The 25152-nt window shown below is 39.3% G+C and overlaps 3 protein-coding genes across 3 annotated transcripts in view; all 3 read right to left on the bottom strand.

Annotated features, from left to right (window-relative positions):
- TBCD (tubulin folding cofactor D) overlaps window positions 1-4951 on the bottom strand; it is a 123423-nt gene extending 118472 nt beyond the window's left edge. The window contains exons 1-4 of the mRNA XM_074159952.1: window positions 4805-4951; window positions 4389-4615; window positions 1021-1071; window positions 721-818 (exon numbers count right to left, since the gene is read on the bottom strand). Of these exons, the coding sequence (XP_074016053.1) occupies window positions 721-818; window positions 1021-1071; window positions 4389-4581 (342 nt within the window). The 5' untranslated portion in view covers window positions 4582-4615; window positions 4805-4951. The remainder of the gene's footprint in view (window positions 1-720; window positions 819-1020; window positions 1072-4388; window positions 4616-4804) is intronic.
- Window positions 4952-5793: 842 nt separating this feature from the next.
- On the bottom strand, window positions 5794-13641 carry FN3K (fructosamine 3 kinase). The gene is made up of 6 exons (XM_074159958.1): window positions 13421-13641; window positions 12223-12374; window positions 10898-10989; window positions 9641-9723; window positions 8638-8760; window positions 5794-7827 (listed from the first exon to the last, which is right to left on the bottom strand). Exons 1-6 carry the CDS (start codon window positions 13559-13561, stop codon window positions 7489-7491), a joined length of 930 nt encoding a protein of 309 aa, XP_074016059.1. The 5' UTR covers window positions 13562-13641; the 3' UTR covers window positions 5794-7488.
- Window positions 13642-17329: 3688 nt separating this feature from the next.
- Window positions 17330-25152, bottom strand: FN3KRP (fructosamine 3 kinase related protein). The gene is made up of 6 exons (XM_074159959.1): window positions 24996-25152; window positions 22554-22705; window positions 21788-21879; window positions 21208-21290; window positions 20683-20805; window positions 17330-19916 (listed from the first exon to the last, which is right to left on the bottom strand). Exons 1-6 carry the CDS (start codon window positions 25134-25136, stop codon window positions 19578-19580), a joined length of 930 nt encoding a protein of 309 aa, XP_074016060.1. The 5' UTR covers window positions 25137-25152; the 3' UTR covers window positions 17330-19577.

Raw genomic sequence — 25152 nt, 5'->3', positions numbered from 1 at the left:
TCAAAATTTAGTAAGCCATCCTGCATCATCAAGTACTGAGGAAAAAGACGAGACCCTTTGAGGAGCTTCTTGTTTATGATACTCATGTAGTAAGAACATTAAGGATATGAATTAAAGTCTTAAATACCTTGAGATTTTTGCATTTTTACAAACTTATTAAGAATTAATGGAATGATAATTCTTTAACTTTAAAGCAAGGGACCTCTGGAGATTGTTTGGTCCAGCTCTCCTGCTAAAGCACGGTCACCTCCAGCAGGCTGCCCAGGACCATGTCCGGCAGGGTATTCAGTATCTCCGGGGATGGAAACTCCACAACTCTTCCGAGCAATCTATTCCAGTGGTCAACCCTCACAGTCAAAATTGTTTTCTCATGCTCAGATGGAAATTCCACAATCCATCTAACTCTTCGTCATACTTTACTCTTCTTTTTAACATTATGACTCTTGTTTTATCACTTAGTATCCCAATGTCTGTAATTTTTTTGCATTCAGACCCTGTTTTTTTACTACCCTGGATCATTAAATAACATGAGCCATCATGAAACTCATAAAAAAGAGAACTAACCTTTCACAGTACAGTTTAAACATTTCATTGCATTACTCAATTATTTATTTCACTATTTTTTAAAACGTGAATTTTTTTAAAGTTATTTAAATAACAAAGAAAATATTGGGGATTTACACATTTCAGTTACAGAACGTTAAATTTGGGGTTTTTTACCTTTGTAATGATGTAAAGAAATTTAAAAGCCAGGTGAACTAGTGGGGGAGGAGAATCATTGTTGCGTACTATATCCAGCAACGAATTCATCATCCACTCTAATGAAATGAGAGAAAAAACCCAAGTGAGACTACATGCAGTTATCTTACAGTTTCTCATACTTTTAATAAAAAAGGGGGAGATAGCAGTCATATTATATAAATAATATCAACCACAGCAATCTTGTAATGCAAATATAGATCTTCTAGTTTAACAGATTTTCAAGTATATGCACAAAAGTATTTAAAAATTACATCCTACCCAAGTGGCGATCCAACAAGTGAGGTTGCTCCTGATACTTGTCCATTATACCTGAAAAGGAAAAGATACCTGTAATAAGCTATTAAAATTAATGAGTCTTGCAGGCATTAATTGGAGATACACCCTTGATTCTAGACAGCTTTAGCTTAAGATTTCAGTATTCTTCAGCTAAGTGCTGCCACCACCTGTAGGCATGGTCAAAAAGTAAGAAAATTAAAGAGAAGTAACTACAAATACAGTCTGTCCACTTCCATAGTGCAATCATTTACCTACATTGAATCATAAACTCCCTTCCAGGAGTCTCTCAAATTACTATGGACAAATCTCACAGCTAGACGAAACAAGCACTCACTCTGTTTATTGCTGTCCTTCGCTGCAGAGCTCTTTGTGGCTCTCCTTTCCTAGGCACAACTTACCAGCACACCATTTCTGATGGGACTCTGCAGACAGCAGACATTACACCACTACAGGCTCTGCCACTACAGGTGAACCAGCTGTGCACTTCCCTCCTACCCACAGCAACCAGAATGCTGTTTTACACCTTTCTGCCTCGCTGTTCGCGTCTTCTTCACTGACATACAGAATCCCACTTACTTTTCACACTGTTCCATTTGTTAGCATGTCAAATTACCCATTGCCTTTAAAAGATATCTCAACATCAAGAACTGTAGTAGTATAACACTTTTCCAACCCTGAGACGAATACAGCTATGGGGAAATTCTCCCTGGTCACTCCGGGTTTCACCACAAAGCTATCTTCCTTCCCATGCCTGGAACATATTTTAAGATACATTTAAAGACATAGTTCCACCACTACGGATCTATACCGAAACAGGGTATAGGCATTACAAAACTCTTCTCTCTTTGTTTTGAGCTATCTTATTATACCAGAAAAAAACCAACCTACTACTACTTTGCAAGTGAAGGTGCTCTTCACAATTCTCAGATTTCAGAGAATCTCAGAGCTAGATTTTTATTTTGAAATAGAACACAGAAAATTATTTTTGTAAGCAAAGAACAAAGAATCCTTGACACATTTTATCCTGGACAAATACAAACTAGCTATTACTACCTGTGCTCCTCAAAACTTTTCACATTACTTACTTTATCTTGCTGCCAGTAATATGTTATCTTCCTTTTGGGAACTGACTTGAGGAAAGACAAATTGAAATTGAATATTGAAAAAAATTAAGAGCATCTTGCCACAGTTTTTAGAAACAAAAGCACTTCAATTTAAACCTAGAATCAACGAAAAACAGCTACAGAAATGAAAGCTGGATTTCAGAAGAGATCATCAAGTGATCCAGTATTGCACTGGAGATTGCCTGGGTCATTTTAGATATTTGGTCAGAAAATAGCTTTTTAATTGGGAAACTACAATACCTTCTTAACCTCTCCTTTTCCTGCATTTGGTTCTCTCTCAAACAACTTTGCTCTCTATCCCTTACCTCTGCTGGTCACATTAACACTTAGATTTAAGACATAACTCAATTTCAACAGTTCTGCAGCTGACCAGTGGATGACACTGCACAACCACTTTCAAGACACCAGCCAGTCCAACAGCATCCTTGCAGTAACTTGCATAATTCCACTGGGATACCATAGTGCTGTCTCCTATCAAGAGGGAAGCCTGAGCTCCTAATCATAAACTTTCCATTGTAATTAATGATATCTTAAGCTGCGTACAGATAACATAACTAGTGAATACGAGAAATTCCCTCATCGCTCAAAGCAACAGCTCTCAAGCAGAAGTGCAATTTAATGGCAAAATCCTTATCTTGCCAAATTGTCTTCCCAGATCACAGTCCAGCAATCTAAAACAAAACCCTAAATCTAAATGCTGAAGAGAATGAACTGAAAAAATGTTCTTCTAATGCTATTATTTCAAAAAATTTTCCTACAAAACTATAGCTGCAGATTAAACTATCTTCCAAACTCCTGTTTCCAACGGTTCACAAAAAAAATAAGCATCACATGTTTTTGTGAATGCTTTGGAGACCTGTGTTAAAATCTTCTGTAACTGATCATTTCTGCGGTGTCGGGATACAGATGAAAGGTATTCCCTAAGCTTCAACATTATATCCCACACATTTAGCCTGTTACCATATTTGGGACATTTTGCCCCAAAAGAATCAAATGATACCTTATGACATTAAATATTATAACCAAATATTGAACAACATGTACAGTACCCATCAGTTTTAAATATATTAACACTAAGTTTACTGGGCAACAATATGCATGCAGTAAGTTTATAAATACAATTTAAATACACAGAGACGGTATATATGATATGAAAGACAGAGCGGCATAGTGAGATCATCGGTTAGAGAACATGATGGCCTTTCAGACACTGAGATTTTTTTTTCAGTAATGGCTTCTCTATCCCATCAAAGTCTACCATTTCACCTGTGCTACGGAACAATCAACACATATATGAGTGTTCTTGCTGCTACTTTCTGAACAGTTACATGTTCATCATTAACCTCCTCGGACGCAACAGTCAGTTAAGTCAATCGCATATAAATCTGCTGAGTAACTTCTGCAGGGCCAGATTTCCAAATTTTGGGGATTCTGGCTTATTGCCTGCCTATCTAGTTTCTTTTTGTCAAAAACACACACACTGGATCAATATTTTAACAGTAAGTTTTTGCAATTTCCCTGTTTTTTGCAAAAGTACTTTGAAAATGCTAGTCCACTTAATTTGACTCCTAAATACATGAAACTTTGAATTAGTTTTCGCAGATCACCTGGTCAGACTATTGGATCCAATACACTGATGTGGATTATAACAGGCTAATTACCTAGGACACTGCTACATGCACGTAATTACACCAATCCTATATTCAGCTGTGCTCCAGAAGCAGAATAGCTCTCAATGGCACAAAAGCTCAGCTACTAAGTCAGATCCAAGTTGCCTCCACTCAGAAACAATTACATGGTCTGTATGGAGTCAGCTACCCTTCATATCTCATGAATAAGTAAAAATATGAAATGACCACTTTAAAGCTCAAAATGTATGCATTTTAACAAGTAATTAGGTAAAAAAATGGCTTTGTTTGTCAGACACACAAACTTTAACTAAATTATTATCTGCATTTAAATAGGAAACTGGAGACTAAACCCAGGTCAGAATTCAGATTTTTTTAAATTCAAGACTTGGGTTTTTATTTACAATAGTTAAATACCACATAATAATGAATTATCTATTTGGAAAACAAAATAAGTAAAAAAATAAATCCAAACTACCTGTTGATGAAGTTCCAGTATTATCACTAATCCAAAATTAGCTATTTAGTCCTTTTTGGTAATAAATTCTTTTAAGCGACATAAGAACACGCTCCCTTTGGATGATGAGCTTGAGCTTACCTATGAATTTTTCCATTGTCATTTCTCGAGTCACCAGATCCCCAAAGACTCCCTTCAGGTTACCGATGAGCCCCCGGACCTCCTGACTCTCTGTGAAGCTCTCCAGGATGTTTCTCGTGGTGATGACACCCGGCTCCTGACTCTTGCCATCCTCTGTCTCCGGCCCCACTCCATCCATCTCGTCCAAAGCCATGCCCGAGGCCGCCCGTCAGCGCTCCCTGTCACAACTGGGCACAATAACAGCTGGTCAGTCACAACATCCCTCCCGCAGGTCGAAGCTGAGGCGACCCCTCCCTCAGGCGACACCCCCGCTCCTCACACACGGCCCAGTCCGCCGCCATGCGGCCCACCCCGCCCCTCCCCGCCAGGCGCCGCGGGGCGGAGGCGAGGCCCGACCCGACCCGGTCCGGCCCTACCCTGTCTCCCCAGCCGTCCCACACAGCCGGTGGCTCTCGGAGGTGGCCGGCGACAGCAACGGGGACGGCGGGCGAGGCCCTCACCCCGCCGGCAGCTCCCGCGCACGGCTCCCTGGCAACCGCCGCCGCGCTCCCCTCAGCCGCCCCGCGCGCAGCCTCCCTCCTACGGGGCGTCGCGCGGGACCAAAGGCTGCGGAGACGGCGCTCCCGCGCGCGGCCCCGCCCCTCTGCCGCGGGGCGGGCGGGAGGCTGAGGGGAAGGCAGGGCGGGCGGGAAGCTGAGGGGAAGGCAGGGCGGGCGGGGAGGCGGCAGCTAGGGGTCGCTGGTGTCCGCGGCCTCCTCCGTTTCTCACCCTACCCACGCCAAAACATTGGATTATACGGTTAATTGTCAACTGAGAAATTATAAAAAAAATTCTAGGAACAAAGTCTGAACGCTGAAAAATACAGCAAAAAAGGGAAGGTAAGCAAGTGGGCAGACTCAAATGGCTGCCCCCTCACAGAAGTTCCTGTCCCTCATGCCCGTTAGCTTTCTCAGGAAGGTATTTTGTCCTTTTTCAGCCCAAGACACAACGGCTCCATCCCATCTTCCCACACACTTTCCCCTTTGCTACCGAATACTTCAACAGGTAACAGCAATACTTTTCCACTTCGCTTTTGACACAGCACAAACAATAGAAAACTACAAAGTCAAAAGTAGACATTAACTAAGTTGACCCCAGGTTATCTTTTTACTTAATAGAAAATAAACTTGAAGGGTGAGATCAACTGATGAACTAAAATGGGTGCTTGGGGTGAGATGAGCGTCCTTCAGAGGTGCTTGTTTCTCTCTGTTAATTATAAAGGTTGATTACGAGTCGGGTCAGGACGCTGGCACAGATAACTTTTTTCCCGTACCCAGCATCTCCTGAATACCCATCTCTCTTACCTTCAGGCTCAAATTTGTTAACACAAACCACAATCACAAAATAGAGGTACACCAAATGGCATAGTTTCCACAAGGCAAGTATTTTATTTGAGAAGGAGAAATCTTAAGTTCACATGTACTTTCCAATGTAATACAGGTAATTTTTGTTGACATTAATAAATACTGGTAAGCATGCACTTTGCTGTTCTCAGGCCTGGATCTTCTAGCTATCAGCTATGATTTCAACTCTATTCTAACTCTATTATTCCACTTTTCCACTGTTATAATTGTATTAAGTATTATAACCACACCGTTACAACTTCCCCTAATGATAGCTCTTTCAAAGGAAGTGAAAATTTTTAACTATATTTATAGAGAATGAAATGTATTTTTTTAGATAGCATAAATTACAAATCTAACTTCAAAATTTATGAAATCTTTATAGCACAGCCATCTAAAGCTGAAAAAAAGTCTAAACATATTTGAACATTTTTGAATATAACATTTTAGGTACTTGTCATGACAACCATCTGAAGCCTAAACACCTAAGTTCAGTCATTCTTATTCAAATTTTCTGATTCACGTAAGCATTTGCTGGACTGCACTTACACCTACTTCCTTTACACCTTCTTCCATTAAAAACCCAGAGATTTGTTGATGTACTGTAGCTCACATTGCATGCCAACATCTTTGCACAGTTTTTTTCCCCAATTTCTCATTGCCTATGTTTTCTGTAAAAATAAAGCAGTTAGGAATGTTAAAAAACAGTACAAAGCTATCCAATTTTACATTGTTCCTTCAATCATCCAGCAGTGGCAGAACAGACTAGCTTCGCTGACTGTACATTATCTTATAAAATTGAAAATACATCAAGCACCGACCAACACAGCAGCAACAGATGCTTTCTTCTCATCAAAACCCTAGGCCTCCCTCCCACTTTTTGCTATCTTTTTACAAAGTTATTTAAATGTGTTACTATCATAGTATAACATACTGAAATATCACACTAAAACTATGAAATATCATCATCAAACTTGTGTGGTAACAACCCACTTTCAGACCACATAGTTAATTACCAAGGAATTACAGAGATACCTTTTTTACAAAATACCACTTTAATTCATCATAGCAAGAGAAAAAAAAAAGCATGTAAGTAAATTACATTAAATTAAAATAAATATTATAAATGCTGTTAATTATATATATGCTTGTCAAGTGCAGTCCAAAGGGCCTTGTCTACTCTTCAAATCAAAAAGAGAATGTTTGCATTTTCAGATTCATAGAATCTGATGTATATTTTGGGTCAGGACACTTAACATGGGAAAGGAAGGATAACAGAAATATAAGTGGGAAAAGGAATGGAAACAGAGAGAAAAAACTAAAACAGAACAAAAAAGGGGAGAGGTAAGGAACTAGTTATGATTTCCAACACCACAATCCCACAGCAGTAGCTCTCAATACCGAGCTGCAGATAGAGCAGCAGCAGAAGTGGCAGGATGCAAACTGTGGAAAGGCAGCAGCCCAGAAGCGAGGCTGTGTGCGGAGAGCACGGTTAGGCTGTCAGGCTACTTCTCTGACCTAGTGGAGTCTCGTAAACTAGTGTACAAGTTAAAAATTACACAATCACTCTCAACATTTAGTGAGGCTCACAAGTGTTCTAAGCCTTCTACATGTCATGTGTCTTATCATCAACATTAATTCCTAGTTTGTGTTACTCCCAATAAGGAGGGGCTGTTAATTACTAAGGGACTATGTCCGAATTTCCCAAACCTATCTGGTCACTTTAAAAGTTTTCTCATCATATTTAAGGTAGACCCTCTGTACCCTGTCCCAAAATGGTTCCAGTGGTTTATGTAATTAAACAGCTGATACAATTTGTTTCGTTTGTCAAATCCTGGAGCTTTGGGTATTTTACTATGATAGGCCGAGAAAAAACAGCTGCTAAACCCACCAAACATTCCAGCAATGGCCAGTTCAAATTCTGAATGGCCATAAAAAGAAGCAGGGTCAAAGATAATTGGCCCAGAGTCGTCCTCAGCCACATTTCCAGCCCACAGGTCCCCATGCAGCAGAGCAGGAACTATTTCTACGTCACAGAACATTTCAGGAATCTTTAGCTGAAAAAGCATGAACAAACACATAACAATTAAAGACTTTTGAAGAAAATAGTAAATAAAATGAAGTACTGTAGCATATAAGAGACTAAGCTGGTCAAATACTGCCTGCTTTCAGTCCTCACAGAATGCTTTTGAAGTTGATGGCTGCAAGCATAAACATAAACTGTAAGCCAGTAATAAATCTTCTTGATTGTTCTTGATAGAGCTTAGCAAATCATTTAATTCACAGTCTAGTATGAACATCCAGTATTAATGGATTGTTTCTAGACACAGATAGTGTTGGCTGTCACATGAAATAGAAAATAAATTTCATTTAAATTAAGAAGTTTCAGTGGCAAAAAGGGCAGCAGTAAACACCTCGACCAATTAACCAGAATTAAGGAACAAATTTGTGATGCAGAGCTTGCAGAGGAATACATTCCTGGCTGTTTGCTAAGTGCACAGAGTGTGACGTGAACCACAATCTCAGCTGGGAGCCTGGACCAATTAACAAAACAAATCTGCCCAGGCAGCAGAGTCTTACCTGCTTTGTAACACCAAGTTCTTACATAGGATTTACCATCTAACTATTAGCTGTATTCTAAGAAATTAATGTCAGTGCTGAATTACAGGCTTATTTTCACTATATTAAAAACTGAAAGAGCAACATGAATTCTTTTCAGCTGCCAATGTTGCTGGACCAGCTGTGAAGCTAGTCCAGTTACTGCTGTTCATTAAAAGCTATATAAGTCTCTTATAAAATACGTTCAAAATTCCACTGATACATATTTTCTAACATTCTAAAAAACAGATTTAAGACATGGTTCATACTTTTAGCTGTGACCAAAGTTCTCTGGCTTCTCTGTCCCCATAATCTTTTTCAATCAAATCCAATTGAGCTTGGAGTCGGTGACGAATAAAGAAGGAAGGCCAATCACTCTGCCATTCATTCACCTAGAAAATATGATACAGAGGTTTGTAATACACAATTTTAACCTATACATAGTCAGTATTAATAATACATAGATATCAAGTTAAAGTGTTCAGTGCTGACCCAACGGCCCAGTCAATGACCTACGCACACTGTTATTAGACATTTTATTGATTGTTCTTTCGGGAGTGATGGTCTCTTCCGTGCTTAGGTGGGGTTGTCTTTAAAATTAGATATAAGTTGAGGTTCTGGCTATTTTCATTCATTCAAATTTTCTTAATGTATTTTAGAGGGAGAGTCTCTGGTGAGATCATTTCAGTTGTTCCATATTATACTCCAAAAATCTTTCTGGAAATGCAAAAGTATTGGTTCATTTTTATTGGGTAATGCATTTCTAATTTGGTGCAAAGTTGTACTTAGCAAAGGGCTTGAGATAGTGAAAGTTCATTCAGTTTAATAGTAGAATGAAATTCTACCATGTGCAGAGCCAGCAATGACTGACTGGTCTCCCAGAGCCCTCTCCAACATCTTATGTGATGTATTACATGATGAGCCCCTCTAAAAGCAGTGGATTTTGCCATTTGAGATCCATTTAGTAGGGGGTTAGAAAAAACAAAACTAATACAAGGTATGTGAAGGGATATTTATTTTTTTAAGTATCACCGAGCTAAAGAACTACCCCATCGTTTCAAATACTTCCATCCACTGTGTCTGCCTGCTGCATGCATTGTAAAAAGCGACGCACGCTGAAAAGCCATCATATTCCCTGAACTGTCAGGTCAGAGAGAAACAGTGAAAGCAAACTTGTGATCATAAAGCTGAAGGCAGATGTACGAAGCTCGTGTATAAGGAGTTCCTAGAGCTATGTGTGTCCCTGTCAGCTTTCCCAGACACGGAACGTACCTGTGGTATATAACCACAGCAAGTGGCTGTATGGAATCCAAACTTATCCACGTACTGAGACTCAGAGCAACCTGCTCCTTTACCTAAAAAACAAAATAATTATTGGGAGCTCAGAGATTTTTTACATAGCAAAGTTTGCAAGCACAGAACTTCAGAGAACAGGCATACAAAATAATTTTAAGCAATAAGTTACACTTATTTCATGGTCACAACCCTCTGTAAAGATGGAAAGACCTCTCAAACTTGAAAATATTGAATTGAAACAGAGGCACAAATAGTCCCATTTAGTGACTTTTCTTTGGATAAATGAGTTAAGACATTCAGGAACAGGATCCAGATCACAGATTCTGTTTCAACTGTTTGACACTTGAGCATGTTGTCATTAAACATGACTTATTTTTGATTCACAGATTATTTGTGACCTGCCAGTAATTTGGCCTTCACTCAAAAATAATGGATTGTAGCATGTCCACCACTAAGTCAAACCCAGTCCATCCCTGAAGTCATGGGAAAGACATAGGCACAGACTAGTTCAGATTTTAATACTAAGTCTAAAAGAAGAATAATTCCTTGTATAGCTTCCTTTTTATTTATTTATGCCTTAATCCACTTTCAAAAGAATGATGGAAGGTGTTTTCATTGAAGTCAACAAAAACTAGATCATGACCTTACACTGCTGAATTACAGTCGTCTTTGAGGAGCAGCAATTGTTGTATATTTTGCTGCATATTTGAGTTCAAAAATGTAAACCCCATCATCTTTAAAGGGGAACTTAATTATGTGTTTACTAACTGGGGCCATATTTTGTAATAAATTAATTGTCTGAGCCATCAGTAAACAAAAAGAGTATGCCTGTAAGATTAAGAACATTTTAAGAGATTGATGGTACATGAGGCTGAAAGGTTTAACTGACACTGAAAAAGACAACTCATCCACATTTTCAGTTTGACTTATGAAATGTTGAAAGCTATATCAAATACTAGCAGTATTTCTTACTAAATTTCAGTATCTGCATAATTTTATACAACAAAGTATATACAAAATGAAGAATTAAAAATAATTAAAAATTTGGTTTTGTCAAGGTTAAAAGGATATGTTTAAAAATTGTAATAGTAATTATAGCTCCTGTGTATATAATGTACATTTGAGAAGTGTGGCATAGGGACAGGAGGGACGTATCTCATGAAACAGTGTCCCCAGTACCACAGCCAAAGAATTATTTCATTTTTGGTTTAGTACACAATGTCGATACTCTACCAATTGTGTTTCCCTCCTTTCTCAATTTCTCTCCAAGTTTCTGGTTGTAAAGATGAAGATCTGCCATCTGCTCTCCAAGCTTTGAAGAATATCTGTAGGATCAAAAAACAAAACAAAACTGAAACAAGACAAGTAAATGAAATATTACAGGGGGGAAAAAAATCTCAATTAAATATGACCAAGTATATTTTTGTCAAATATAGAACCTTAATCAACTTCACAAGTACATAACAGGGAGCAAATGATCAGACAAAAACTCCGAGGAAAGAGGTTGTAACAGTTAATAAAATGAACATAAGTCAATGCTCTTGCAAGAAAGGTAAACAGAACACAAGGCTGTGAAGACAGGAGCATAGAGTGCAGGAGGATCAACCAACCCTCCTTATCAGCTCCACATTAATAAGCAGAGAACAGAACATGGTATTGACTTTTGGGCCTCATACTTTGAGATCAGCTGAACAGCAATAAGAGTGGTAAGTCTAAAAAGAAGCCATAAGCAAGGATTGAGTTGAGGTCGCTTAACGCAGATGACAGACAACTAAAAAACAGTTAAAAGAAAATCTTTCCCAGGAACAGTGAGATGTATTGGAATGGAGTGTTTGGGGAGGCTGCGGAATTGCCATTATTCTCCCAATAAAAATAGGCAGGTTGAACAAACAACTGCCAGAAGAGCCAGAGGCATTACTATGTTCCTGTAGAGGCCCGAAACGAAGCAGGTAACTCCTGAAAGCCTATGTTGAGGAGCCTGTGACTCCTGAATTCCACATTCGGGTTGGTTAATGGACAAAACAGAACTTCATGTTATCTATGCATTGAGTTCTTCCTCACCCTAGTGCCTTTGAGCTTGTTGACTGGCTTCAATCATACTTGCAGATTATACTTAGAGACCCAGAGGTTTCAGAGACGTTAGAAGCCAATACGCTTAAAGAAAACTGATAGGTGGGGAAAAAGAACTCAAATAAAAAATCTCATGAGGGAAAAGAGGGGCAAAACTCAGTCATTCTCACATTCACTTTAGAAGCATCTCAGTACATGTGGACCAGCATACAAAGCTCTAGGCTAGAGACAGGATGCCATTTCTACTGCAGATAGGTCAGGGAAGGGCAAAATATGGGGAAGGAGTGTATCCACACACACATATAAAGATAGGTATATGTATTTTTTTTAATATGTGCACATACACACACAAACACAGATCTTGACAGATCAAAGTTCTCGCTCTGAAAGAATGGAGATTTTTCATGTGAAGTTTGCTGACTGACTGTAAGATATAAGAAAATATACCCCAAAACATAGTAAAAAGAAAGAGAGATGTACAGACATACTTGCTGAGGTGCTTCATCTTTAGGTACTCCATGACAAACATTGCTCCTCCTCCAGGCAGGTCAATTACTTTAATAGGGTGAGGCACTCTCACAATATTGGTTTTCTGAATAGCTTCCAAACTTGCCATTTCCCCTTCAAACATTTTTCTAGCCTGTCAGGGAATAAGAATAGCCTTGGGCTGAATTATGGATGTCTGCAGCAAGCATGTTGGAAAAAATAGCCTTGTTTACGAAGTTACAAGGAGTTAATTCATCTTGATAAAAGAATGTAGCTGCAGCAAGGTTTCAGTCCACACAGGGAAACTTGAATACCTTAATTCTAACTTGTTTTTTTCCCCAAATTCGTTCCAGGGTAGTAGGATATGTCACATTTCCCCATGATTTCCAGCTGCTTATGGAGATACCAAACTACTCAGACATAACAGTACCTCTGAGGATAATAGCCAAGACCTCCACCTTCAAAACCACAGATAACCACTGCTAACCAAAGTAAAAGATTGAATCCTTAAACTGGTGCTCCTTTCCATGCAGGTCAATGGCCACCAGATGGAGACGACAGTACAAATATTAAGCCTGTACTCTGCAGTTCTGAAGTAAAGATGCTGTTCTTAACAGCAGATTTAGGATGGGTTTGATATTGATACAGCAAATTTCTGATGCACTGTGCTGTTACAAAAAGCAATTGAGTATCCATTTAGTGATAGAAAAGCCAAGAGCTTAACCTGAAAAACTGCAAAAATCTTACTGCTAGAAATAGAAAAGCAATGAGAAAGTTTGAAACCTCAGTAGCTTTAAAAAGAATACATTAATTTTAGCACTGGCACTCTTGTTTGCTCCCTCCCACTATTCTGTCCTCCCAACTGACCCATGAAAAGAAATGCAGTGAATGCAAATTTAGCTTTAGGCTTTTCCAAACTCCAAGTACTACAACAACAGCTCTGTTCTTAGCCTCCATTTTACATATTGCAATGCCAGTTCCCGTTGTTGAGGGTTATCACATTGCATTACACTTCATTTTGCATTAACCAAACCTGCTGCATTAATACTTGATATAATACAGACTACAGCCTTTAAAAGAAAACAGCAATAATTATAAGTCAGCCTGAAAAAGCAGAACTCTACTAGCAATCAGGTGCTTTTAAAATAAAAAGCTCTCTACATGCAACAATATTAGTAGTTAAATATCTGTAGCATTAACCTGAGGTTTGTGGTTGATTTTAACAAATACTCGTCCACTGTCTGTTTCATAACCTTGGCCTTGGCTAATGTATCCTCCTCCCGAGCTTCCAAACGCCTTCAGAACAGAAGTTTTCAGTTCTGTTTTCAGGATTTTTTCCATGGTAATTTCCAGGCTGCTGCAGCTGCTTTCTGCTAAATCCACTGCGAAACAAGATTAAAGGTTTGGGTCCTTCTTTCACTGTCACTCTGCTATGAGGTAGAAAGGGCCACCCACCAAATTAAAAAAAAAAAAAAAAAAAAGGCAGCCAAAAATAAAAAGCAAATCCAGATATAATGTTTCAAAATGCTTTGTTTCCCATAGGTTTTTATAGCTATACTTGAAAAGTAAAAATCTTTAGAAATATTTGCTAGAATAAAATGGAGAGGTGTGCCTTGGGTCCTCAGCTGTGCTGAGAGCTGCTGGTATTTGTAGTTTGGACCCGTTTTGCTTTTTTAAGCTCTGTGAGCGCATTGGTAGAAGAGGTCATTTTTAAACCAATCCACTAGAGGGAGTTTAAACGCAACAATACAAATTGCACACATGTACTGTGGTTATTTAAAATGTGAAAACCAAAGTTGCAGCCTATAAGGATGCAATTAAATCATGCTGCTGACCATAAGTCCGTCACCAGAAATATGTGGAAAGGTTGACAGGTTTTTTTCTCTGCTTGTAGTTGCTTTGTGTGGACTGGATTTCTGTTGTCATCACCGAGATCTTTAGAACACTTCCCCTTCTTGGGACATAATTCAATCTCTTGTAAGAGACAGTAAAAAGATTTTTATTGCCTGAAAGTGCCCTCAAGTCAGTGAGATAGTGATGTGCTCAGGGCTGGACATTATCAATTGAAAATTCATAGTAAAAGCATCAAACTTGTAATAAAGAAGTTTGGGGTACTATAAGCTTCTCCAGATTTAATGCCATCTTTAGGACATGATTTCACCTTTTTATCTCCTTTCACAATCTGTAACAGACAGACAGAAGATCCCTTGGGTACTCCTGAATTTAATCACTTCATGCTTGTAAAGTGCACTGACACCCTCAGGTATAAAGTGTTCAAACTTTAAAACGTTATCATAACCCAGACCCTACAATGTTTGTTTTAATAACATCTGTATAAAGATAACATTTGGTTCAGTGACTGTAACCAACTCCCAGCACATTACAATTCCGTGGAAAAGCCTGCAGTTCTTGTTCTCGCTTGGAGCAGCAACGCCTACCATCTCCCCAGGGAATTTCTGGATTCTGTTGTCACCGCTGCACTGTGCTTTCATGCATTTATCTCTCTCCTCACTATTGTTTGTATTGATTCACATGAGCTCTTTGGTTTGCACAGAAAAAGGAATGATTACTGGACAAATCCTGCCTTCATTTAGGTAGGCTTTTCACTACAGTCACAAATGGTTCCAGCCCTACATGGAGTGAAAAATATTGGTATAGTACAAATTATTTCTCAAACAAGTAATTTCTCGGAACATAGCTCCTTATGGTACACAGAGCAGCTGGAACATAGCAGACCTCAAGGGGACAAAACAGCTAAGGAGGAACTTTGCTAACATCCAGATTTACTCAAATTTACATGTGCACTCAACAACTTGATTATGGCTGTAGATCTTGGACAGTTTGAGGCAGTTAGTTAATATGACTTATAGTGAAAATGCCAAGCAATTTGAGTTTCAGGATATAGGAAGCCCTAAAGAGTATCCAACTATTAAAACAATGGTCTCCAGCTGCTGAAAGGCGGGAATCATACCTTGGGTTGCAATGGAGCATCTGGAGGAAGGAACAAATTTTTTTGGCACCAAACTAAACAACAAGCAGGGACCTTATTTCTGCATAGTGAAAGATACCCTAATTAATTTTTCTATTTGTGTTAAGGAGGGAAAAAAAAAAAAAAAAAGCCAAGCTCTAAAACACAAAACAAACAAGGAAAATGGATCTTCATCCACAATATTACTACTGATCCCAAAATTTTTGTGGTCTAGTAAGCCATGGACTTCTCTCCTACAGTTTCTAGTGAAGATGCCAATAGTTACTGATTGTAGCATTTTTTCAGCACTCCGACATTTTGTTTTATTTTTGTTGAACCAGACACAGGATTGTGTTAAACCAAATATACTGCATCACTTCCATAGTAGCCAAGAGATAGGAAAGCCACTTGTTTGCTTCCACGCTGGATCGATACTGAACTAGTAATGCGCAGGTGAAAGGCCCAGTTTCCTAACGTTTTGTTCACATTCTTTTCAGACAAGAAACTTCAAACAATACCATTTCAAACACTGGAAGTAAAACAACTCAAAAGCATCCCAGATAGGCTCGATGGAACAGAGTCCTTCAAAAGACCCCCGTCAATGAAAGCTCCTCGCAGGGACAATTCAGCACCATGGCCAGATCCCAAATGGGAACTATTAATGGCATCGAGGAGACAGGGAAGCTGGTGAGGAATTACAAAGGACTCTTTGAGTGTGTTGTCGGGCTCCTGGTTTGAGACCTGTCCTCAGAGTTATGCTTACAGTGGAGTTTGTAACTGTTTCATTTTCCAGCTCCTGTCTTCTTGTTTTGCTCACAACTGCTTCTAATATGTTTCCTTTCAAAGACTGTCCAGAAGACAGATATCCTCGTGCACACCAATGAGAAAAAAGATTGTTTACTTCTCCTTTGGGAGTAACGGTATCTAAAGAATCGCAGGAAACAAAGCTATATAGAACAGTGAGAGCCAAGAGCAAGAAAAGACTTCCATCATAAAAACCTCCCTTCCTTTGACAGCAGTAATAGTTTCTCAGTAAAGAACTATCCAAGGACGAGTAATTCAGAGCTCCTTTAATCCTATAAATCTGATCTTCAGTATAATTGCACAGGCTGTAGCTCTGTACACAATATCAACACAATTTCAGTGCATTCTTGGAGATTTCATTGAAAAGTGTGTTGAGAAGTAATTGATTATTTTACAAAGAAAAATAATAAAGCTATTGTGATTCTGCTGTGGCTTAGTTACCAGAAATAAATTTTCCCCTTAAATTTTGTCACAAATGGTGCCTACAAGACAAGCTAATTATATACCACTTCCCACCCGCTTTTACTTCTGCTAGAACAGTCCAGCAGCAGTTAAAATCACCAGAGCTATTTTGGAACAGTGAAGACAAAAAGCAGGAACAAAAACAGTACTAGAGTGAAACATTCGTATCTGCAGGCAGCTTTTGCAGCTGGCAGCTGTCCATGAGGATGAAAACTAAGTGACACTGAAACGTAGCGTGTAAAGAACTACAAGCAATTCAGCAGAAATACGGGTTCTTGCAGAGAGGTTCAAAATTGATGTATGTTCATGAGGACAGTCAAGCCATGAAACAGGTAGACCAGAGAGGTTGCACAGCCTCCATCCTTGGAGGTTTTCAAGACCAAAGACTTAAGTAACCTGGCCTGTCCTCACAGCTCATCCTGCTTTAAGCAGGAGATGGAACTAAGTGACCTCCTGAGATCTCTCCCAACCTGAATTTTCCTGTGATCCTAACCACTGAGGCCAGATTTCCAAGCTTCCCTTCTCCTAACTCCTCCCCAATCTTAAATTAAGAAATTAAAGAGTAACAAAGGCATGCCTAGAACACATAATGCAACAAAATGATCAAAGAGGAGAATTTTAAGAGCAGTGCAGAACTATACAATACATAAGCAAAAAAAAAATTTACCTTCTAGAACTGCAGCAATTTCTTCTTAAGAGTCCACCATCAGCCTGCCTTCAGAAGAGATTTCATCCCCTTCCCCATCCTCTGATTCAACTGCTGTCTGTAAGAACTCAAAACCAAGGGATCTCTGGTACACTAGAGCTTGCTGTTACATCCCATTTGTATTCCTCTCTACATCCCTTCCATTTTTAATTGAAGCACAAAATAGTTTGAAAAAGCGAGCAGAATATCCTTTTAATTAAATCTCTAAATACAATTGTTGGTATTTACATAATTTGCATACAACACAATTTTCCTTCAATCACAAAAATATCTTGATTCAGTTCTATTGGGAAAAGGGGATCTTTGAAGACTTACCATTTATGACTCAAGTCTATGACTGACAGAAAATCCACCTTCATATCACTTTTCATCTTCTAATGCTAAAAAGTATTTAGGTATTTTAGCAAAATAAACATGTTAATTTGTTGAAGCTTTGTAAACAGAATGACCTTGTTATATAACTTCTGACTTCATTGTGAAGGCATATGGAAATAGACTGTTAAGGGATCTAACCAGATTGACTGCTGACTAAAATTCCACAGCATTTCTTCAATCAGCTGCACTAAGCAGCGTTAAGTGTGGGTGAATGGGATAAGGATACGGGCACAGACATAACATCTCATCAACAACATCCAAACAGCTGGTAAAATACATAAAGTTTGACTGCACAGATAGGACCTCAAATGATACTGTAACAGAACAACATGTAAATTTCCTTCAGTGACAGACTGCTCCAGATTAAAATCCATGGCTACGTTCCCATCAACACCTTTGATGCTCATAATTCTCTAACAAACTAGAGACCTCTGACACGTCAAAACACGTAGCTCCCCAAGAACAGACGCAATCTGTAATGTTTTAATTCAGAAAACAGAGACAACAATGATCAACTGGGAAACTTTTTATTTAAGCAACGAGGTAAAAGTAAAAGCTATTCTACCAAGCAAGGCTTTAAAACTTCTTGTAGCAAAAGTTAAACAGCCAGTGAGAAGAGTAGTAGAGTTAAGGAAAGTTATATCAAGTGATTGTCTTCTCTAAACTTGCTTCCAATTTGTATAAGTAACTGCAAAACCAGCAACTAAAAAACCCTCTATAATTTGTCAATATCCAATGAAAAACATTTTTAATTAATTAAAGTCATTCCCAAACACTCAAAATGCTTGTTAGGAATCATGCACCTCTCTCACCTACCTGGTACGCTCGCACTGAAATCTCATTACCAGCCTATATCAAAAGGAGCACAACCTTCGTATCACCAGCTGCAGGTACAGCTTGTCTGCAAAGCCACCCTTAAAGAACTTCTGACAGTGATGTAAAGCTGCTGTTCTGTGAGTTACGGTTTAACTTCCTTTGGTTTCATGTCTCTTATCCCAAGAGCTACAAAGTGCACTTAGTAGGAACTGAAGAAAAATGTTAGCTTATGGCACCTGTAGTGAAAACTACAAAAAATTTATGTGAAGCCTGTAGCACGACCAGGCGTTATCCGGTGAGCAGTGACAACAGTCAAAAAGTACATCTTCTCTCTGTATGAGTGAGAGTGTACATCTTCACAGGATGTGTACTTGAAAAAAAGTCTTGAAGAATGCACACTATTGGGCAAAAGCTTAATCCAAAAAAAAAGAAGAGAGTTAGTTCTGCTAAAACCAAAATTGCTGTAGATAAGAGCCCACTGACCAGCAAGCACAGAACAGCCTACAAGGATGCCATGAGGCACCAAAATGCACATGCCAGAAAAAATTATAAGCATTTTCACACAGCTTTGTAACAGAACAGGAAGCAGTCTCCATCCAATAGAATCACATCAGCATAATGAATAGCAAGTCCAAATCATTTTTCACAGTTCCCATTATATAGTTTTCTTGTCGACTTTCCAAATATTTTGTTAACATTGTTCTCATGCACATAACTGGACATGGAGAGCATCAAAAAGTAACAAGCAACTTTTTCAGCCATCTCCTTGGTAACTGAGAAAAGCAATTCTCCATTTCACAAACACTACTCTAATTAGGTCTTCCATTAGGGTGCAAATGCAATCCCTGCTATTTCTCTACTCTGAAGCACAACTGGTCCCTAAGAAAGAACTTCTTCCAAATAATTTATGCTTGAGTGCTTGATCTGTATTAACTTGCCAAGTCTCAACCATACAATGCTTTCTTAACACCAGCAGATCTTTTGTGCAACTGACTCCTTAGCTAAACTCCTTAGCTATTTCCCTCATAAAGGTATTCCCAGCTATCCTAAAAAGGGATGATTACATTACAATCGGTATTTAGCAGGAATCACTGACTCTAGGTCTTTAGCTGTGCAACAAGGTCAAGGGTCTAATAGCTTTTTTTTAACATTACTACTCCTGTAGTTGCACCACCAAGTATGGGGTTTTCCAAGCAACAGAGGAAGTGTCCTGCTTCAGCAGAAAGTCACTTTACAAGGTTTCTCATAATGTTTAGAGAAGACCCTCTGTACCCTGTACCAAAATGGTTCCAATGGTTCATGTAGTGAAAAAGCTGATAAAGCTTTAGGCGTTTCTCAAACCCTGCAGCTTTGGGAATTTTACTGTGGTAAGCAGAGTAAAAAGAACTGCTGAAGCCACCAAACATCCCAGCTATTGCAAGCTCATACTCTGAATGGCCGTAGAAAGAAGCCGGATCGAAGATAATTGGACCAGAATCATCCTCAGCTACATTTCCGCCCCAGAGATCTCCATGCAGGAGAGCAGGAACAATTTCTACGTCACAGAACAAACTGGGAATCTTCAGCTGCAGGGGGAAAAATGCAAGACATGTAAGTACTACAATTTAAGGTGAATGATTTACAGAGTTTTATCTGCATACATGCAGAGCATGAATGAAATTTTCTTAAAAGTCCATTCAAAAAGCCCATAACTTGAAACAGCATAGGACCTAGTCAACAGAGGTGCTTAGAAAATAAAGAGGATTTCTATTTTTCATAAAAGCCAGCAGCTGGAGAATAGTCAACCAAATGGTTTTTAGCACTAAGAACATAAAAAATTTAAAATGGGATTCGGTGCTGCGATACTGACCAGCTTTAATAATAACAACAACAACCACCCAACCACCCACTTCATCATTAGAAGGCTCAGGAATCTCTCACCAACCTTGAAGAGACTCCTACAAAGTAGTACCCAAATAGGTAATATTGCAGTCACTTAATCAGAAGCAAACCTTAAATGAATAGATAACGTGCAGAACAGCACTGCTTAGATACATTTCTCATCAGGAACATGTTAGAGGGAATGAGAAACGTGAACGTGATTTAGTATTTCCCAAACAGCAAGGCAAGGTGCCACCTGGCCCCCATTCACTTTGGAATATTAGCATAGGGTGATGTGGAAAGAGCCATTAGACCTTAGAATGAAAAGCATTTTAACCCCTAAAAGCTGGAGTCTCTTACCAACAGAACCTGGAGCACACCAACAAACAGGAACTTTGATTTATGAAAAGAAAATCTACACAACTGATAACTAGCTAACGCCATCATGAGAGTTAAGAGAAGTTCTCCTACCTGAAGTTGTGCCCAAAGTTCTCTTGCTTCCCTGTCTCCCGAATTCTTTTCGATCATGTCCATCTGGGGCTGGATTCTTTGCTTGGCAAAGAAAGTCACCCAGTCATTCTGCCAGTCATTCACCTGATGGAACAGGATTGCAGATGTCAGTTCTACACCACACAAAGTATCCATTTTCTTCTTTTTCAAATAAAGCTTTGGAGGATTATACAGCTTTTTTGCTGATACCATCCAGGACAGTAAATGCTACCATTTAATAGACTGTTATCTTAAAACATTAAATTAGGGGAATAAATAATTTTCTCAAAGTGATAAAAGCCAAGAAACTGAAGAGCTATGAATGTCCAATGCAGCTGTAAGTGCTGTCCAAAGCACTACTTTCCTTAGCAGGCTGAACAGTTTTTTTCTTTTTATGACTCCACAGAAACAAATCAATTTCCATTATGATCATTTTGGCCCTTTGTGTCACTGAAGGGAAAATAAGATAAACTTAAAATTCTATCAGTCTGATGAAGTACAACCTACCTGTGGGAGATAGCCACAGCAGGTAACTGTATGAAAGCCAAATTGATCCACAAACTGGACTTCCATTTGCCCTTGACCTTTACCTTTCAAACCAAAGACAAAAATCCAATACTAATGACAAGATTCTAAGTATCTGCAATCCAAATGGACCTTAAAAACTACGCAAGGGTACAATTGCTGCTTCTACTGAGAATAAAAAAAAATTGCACCTTAACACTCCTTTTGTTACAATGGTTGTTGCTGTTGGTTCTAAGTTTAAAGGCTGATGTAAAGCAGCTACATTATAATCTTCATGATTATATTTTGAGGTAGCGTATCTCCTCTGGCACCATGTTCTTGCAGGAACTGTTGTTTGGGATGCCAAGGGTCCCAAACTGAATAAACGTTTTGCTTACAGAGATCCAAATAGATTGAACAAAAGCAAAAAGAAAACCCCCTGCCGGAGTGTTTCATCCAAATCTATTTCCATAATATCTTTAGTGGAAGAAGACAAACTTATCCTGAAACAACAAAAACTATTTTAACTATTTTGTAGATTATTATTAACTAGGTTAAATTTGCAAACAGCTGTGTACTGTACCAACTGTGCTCTCTTCTTTCTTCAGCCTCTCTCCAAGTTGCTGGTTATGAAGGTGGAGATCAGCCAATTGTGTTCCAAGCTTTGCTGAATGTCTAAGAAACAAAAGTATTCTTAGCAACACTGACAGATGAATGAATCCGGTTCTTGATATTCCAGGAGTTACTTGAAAAGATTTATCACGCAAATAAAATAAGTTCTGCATCTCTAACATTTTCAAAATATTCCAGTTATAAACACCTCCTCTTCCTATAAAGATTACGTATTAACATAGAGCAAAGTGTACTTACATCATGTTTCTGACAACACTATTAAAAGCAAAAAGCAATCATAAATTTATTAACAATGAGAAACTATCAGTTCTAATTTGTGTGTGATATGACTTCTATATGAACTTTCAGTAAGATATCTGTAAGAAAACTATGCACAACATGTTATGCTGCACTTTTTTGGGGGGGTGGGGTGGGAATAGCAATACAAGACTCATCCTCCTCTTTATATTTGTCTTGGCTTCTCTCTAAAAGGCCTAGAGGATGGAAGAGTCAGGTGAGCCTTATTTATTTACCTATTTTTAATAAAAGCTTATCTTCTACACAGTTCAGAAAATTTTACAGTTCTCTGCTGCATAACTTCCCAAATATATCTTGACTTAATTCAAAAAAAAAAAAAAAAAAAAGAAAACAAGTTTCCCCTCTGAAAACAAGTGACTTAATTGTCATAATAGTCACAATTTCCGGTTAAATACTGCCTGGATAATACTGTGTTTTACCTGTTTAAGCCTCTCATTTCCAAATGTTCCATCACAAACAGTGTATTGCCCCCTGGCAGGTCTATAACTTTGATGGGTTTAGGCACTTTTATCGTCTGGGTTTTCAAGATGGCTTCCAGACTTGCCATTTCTCCCTCAAACATTCTTCTGGCCTGCCAAATATTAAAGGAAAGCATTAGTCTCTTTGAACACCATTCAGAGGTAAACAAAGCTCTTTCATAAAACCAATCAAGGCTGTATATATTAAACGAAAAGGTTGTAGTAAGCGGTTACTGCATGTACAAGATATAGATAGATCTATATCACCAGATTTGACAGTAATTTTAGTCACAGAAATTTCACTTCATAAACAGACTCTGTGGAAGTGACTTAGGTTCTAGCATTCTCTGTAATCATAAAAATAAAGATTGTGTTTGCAATTGGATGAGTGCAAAGTGCTTATATATAAAATGTAAGCAATATTTTATTAATAGATTATGCAGCAAATGTCTAGAAAGCTATGGGCAACATACATCAACAGCTGAGAGACTAGAAGAGTGGTGCTGACATTCACAGTCTTCATGACTTCACTGACACAGACTGCTTAGCGATACAGCCAACCTTCACTATAGTCTAATTTGCAGTCACAGAATGATTTTCTCTGGCCTATTTCTTTCGCCTCATGGGGGGAAAAAAAAAAAATTAAAAAAAAAAAAAGACTACCAATGATAGCAGCCAAATGCCCCTTTCCACACTTGCACACAGAAGCCCTTAGAATCCAAGTCACTACCAACTGCATTTGCTTTGAAGACATTCTGGATTTAGGAACTATTTCTGCAACTGTTATCCACACCGAGTAAAATCTATTCTCGAGTTGCTCCACCGACATCAGGGACACTAGTCACACGAAGAAACACCACTCTAGAAGAGTTAGGCAAAGGCTGCAGAAAAAAAGGTATCTGCTAAAAGCAAAAGAAAGGAAAGATAATGAATAAAATAGAACCAGGATACTAGCCCTTTAGTACTGATCCATGAAACACAGTCAAAGGACAATTTGCAACACTGACTGAAAATTCCAAAGCCTACAGGAGATCAAGAATGAAGAACTGCTGAATTACTGAGCCACAAATTAGCTTTGTTCAGAGGAAATCAGTAAATACTCTATCTCTGTCTAAAGCATGATAATAGATTAAAGTCAGCTGCTAACTTTTAACAGAGTAAAAAAACCAGCATTTTCTAGAGAACTTTGTTTTTCTAAAGAAACTGCTGATATACACCCACTGCTGCGCACACAGCATAACATTGCAATGCAGTTTGGCAAAGTTTGCTTTAACCAGCACCCAGAATCCACACACGGGCAAAAGCATAGAACATTAAATGATACTGAATAGAAAATCTATCCAGATCTTTTTTTCCAAGCCCTATCTTGTAGGTAGCTGGACCGTACACCTAAATACACAATTAACAAAGGCCTAAGTGGAAGTGCTCTATTGCTATATAATCCAAACTAGTTTCAGTTTAATGTAAAGCAGGAAATCCCTTCCATATTTTCCCATGTTATCACCTCAGCGCATCCATCCAGCTCCCTGATACGGTCAGAAAGCTTCGGCAAATTTGGAATAGATACAATTGCACACATGCTTTCAAAAACATTGGCTTGCTATTAAAGGCAAATACAAGTTCTGACTTTTGTTCTTCCAGCGAAGCTTTTCATTTGACAAACACAAATGCAGAGTACCTTTAAAGTAAATTCCACCTGATCTCTGCTTTTGCAAATAAGGATGCCATACAGGTATGTCGCGTTATACTCATCTCTATCAAATGCAGGTATCTAGCTTTTACAGTAGCTGGTACCAGGTATTGAAAGGCCAAAGCAGAAAATCTTGATCAGTAATTGTGGAAAAATATCATTTATTGAAAAAAGCTCCTTCTTATGTGCAGGGAATTACTGGCTTTGTTACAAAGACAGACGCGTACCCTCGGTAGATGATTCTATACCTTCTGGGTTGCTCCAGTCACTCTCACAGCACACGCAGCCACAGTCACGCCACCGCTACCCCAGCCACAGCTGACAACAGCATGCTATTGTACTGCATGCCCTGCACAAACAACACCGACACCGCAACAGCATCCCACCAGAAATGCTGCTTCCCAGCCCAGGGCCTACCCCCACCGGGCACCCCCGCCACAGACCAGCCCCCAGCCCCGCAGCAGCCAGCCCCTCACCGGGCAGAAGCTGCCCAAGGAAGCCGGCCTCTAACCCTCTAACACCAGCAGCCCAAGCTTGACTGCCGGAGGCCGGTTAGCAACCCTCCCTCCACCGAGGGGAGGCCGAGCCGGCTGAGCCCAGCCCGCCGCCCGTCTCCTCAGCGCGGCCGCCCTCACAGCTGCTTCCCTTCCCTTCCCGCCCCACCACCGGGCCCGCCACACGCACCCCACCCGCGACCCCTACCCCCCACACACCTCCGCCTTAGAGTTGCTCTTCACGTACACCCGGCCATGGTCCGTGTCGTAGCTCTGGCCTTGGCTGATGCAGCCGCCCCCCAAATGCCCCGTCGGCCGCAGCACGGCGGTGCCCAGCTCCCGTTTCAGCGCCTCCTCCATGCTGCCTGCCGGGGCC

This window comes from Numenius arquata, chromosome 17 (genome assembly GCF_964106895.1).
Source record: "Numenius arquata chromosome 17, bNumArq3.hap1.1, whole genome shotgun sequence".
NCBI lineage: Eukaryota > Metazoa > Chordata > Aves > Charadriiformes > Scolopacidae > Numenius > Numenius arquata.
This window is presented reverse-complemented; position numbering and strand designations above follow the sequence as displayed.

Bases quoted from the DNA above. Each gene is read 5' to 3' on its own strand.
- FN3K (XM_074159958.1), bottom strand. From the start codon at position 13,561: ATGGAAAAAATCCTGAAAACAGAACTGAAAACTTCTGTTCTGAAGGCG. The intron at 12,375-13,420 runs GTTAATGCTACA...ATTCCCTGACAG, and splicing joins AAATCAACCACAAACCTCAG to GCTAGAAAAATGTTTGAAGG. The intron at 7,828-8,637 runs GTATGAACCATG...ATGCTTTTTCAG, and splicing joins AACTTTGGTCACAGCTAAAA to CTAAAGATTCCTGAAATGTT.
- FN3KRP (XM_074159959.1), bottom strand. From the start codon at position 25,136: ATGGAGGAGGCGCTGAAACGGGAGCTGGGCACCGCCGTGCTGCGGCCG. The intron at 21,880-22,553 runs GTAAAACACAGT...TTTGTTTCTTAG, and splicing joins GAAATGAGAGGCTTAAACAG to ACATTCAGCAAAGCTTGGAA. The intron at 21,291-21,787 runs GTACAGTACACA...TTGGTTTGAAAG, and splicing joins GAAAGAAGAGAGCACAGTTG to GTAAAGGTCAAGGGCAAATG.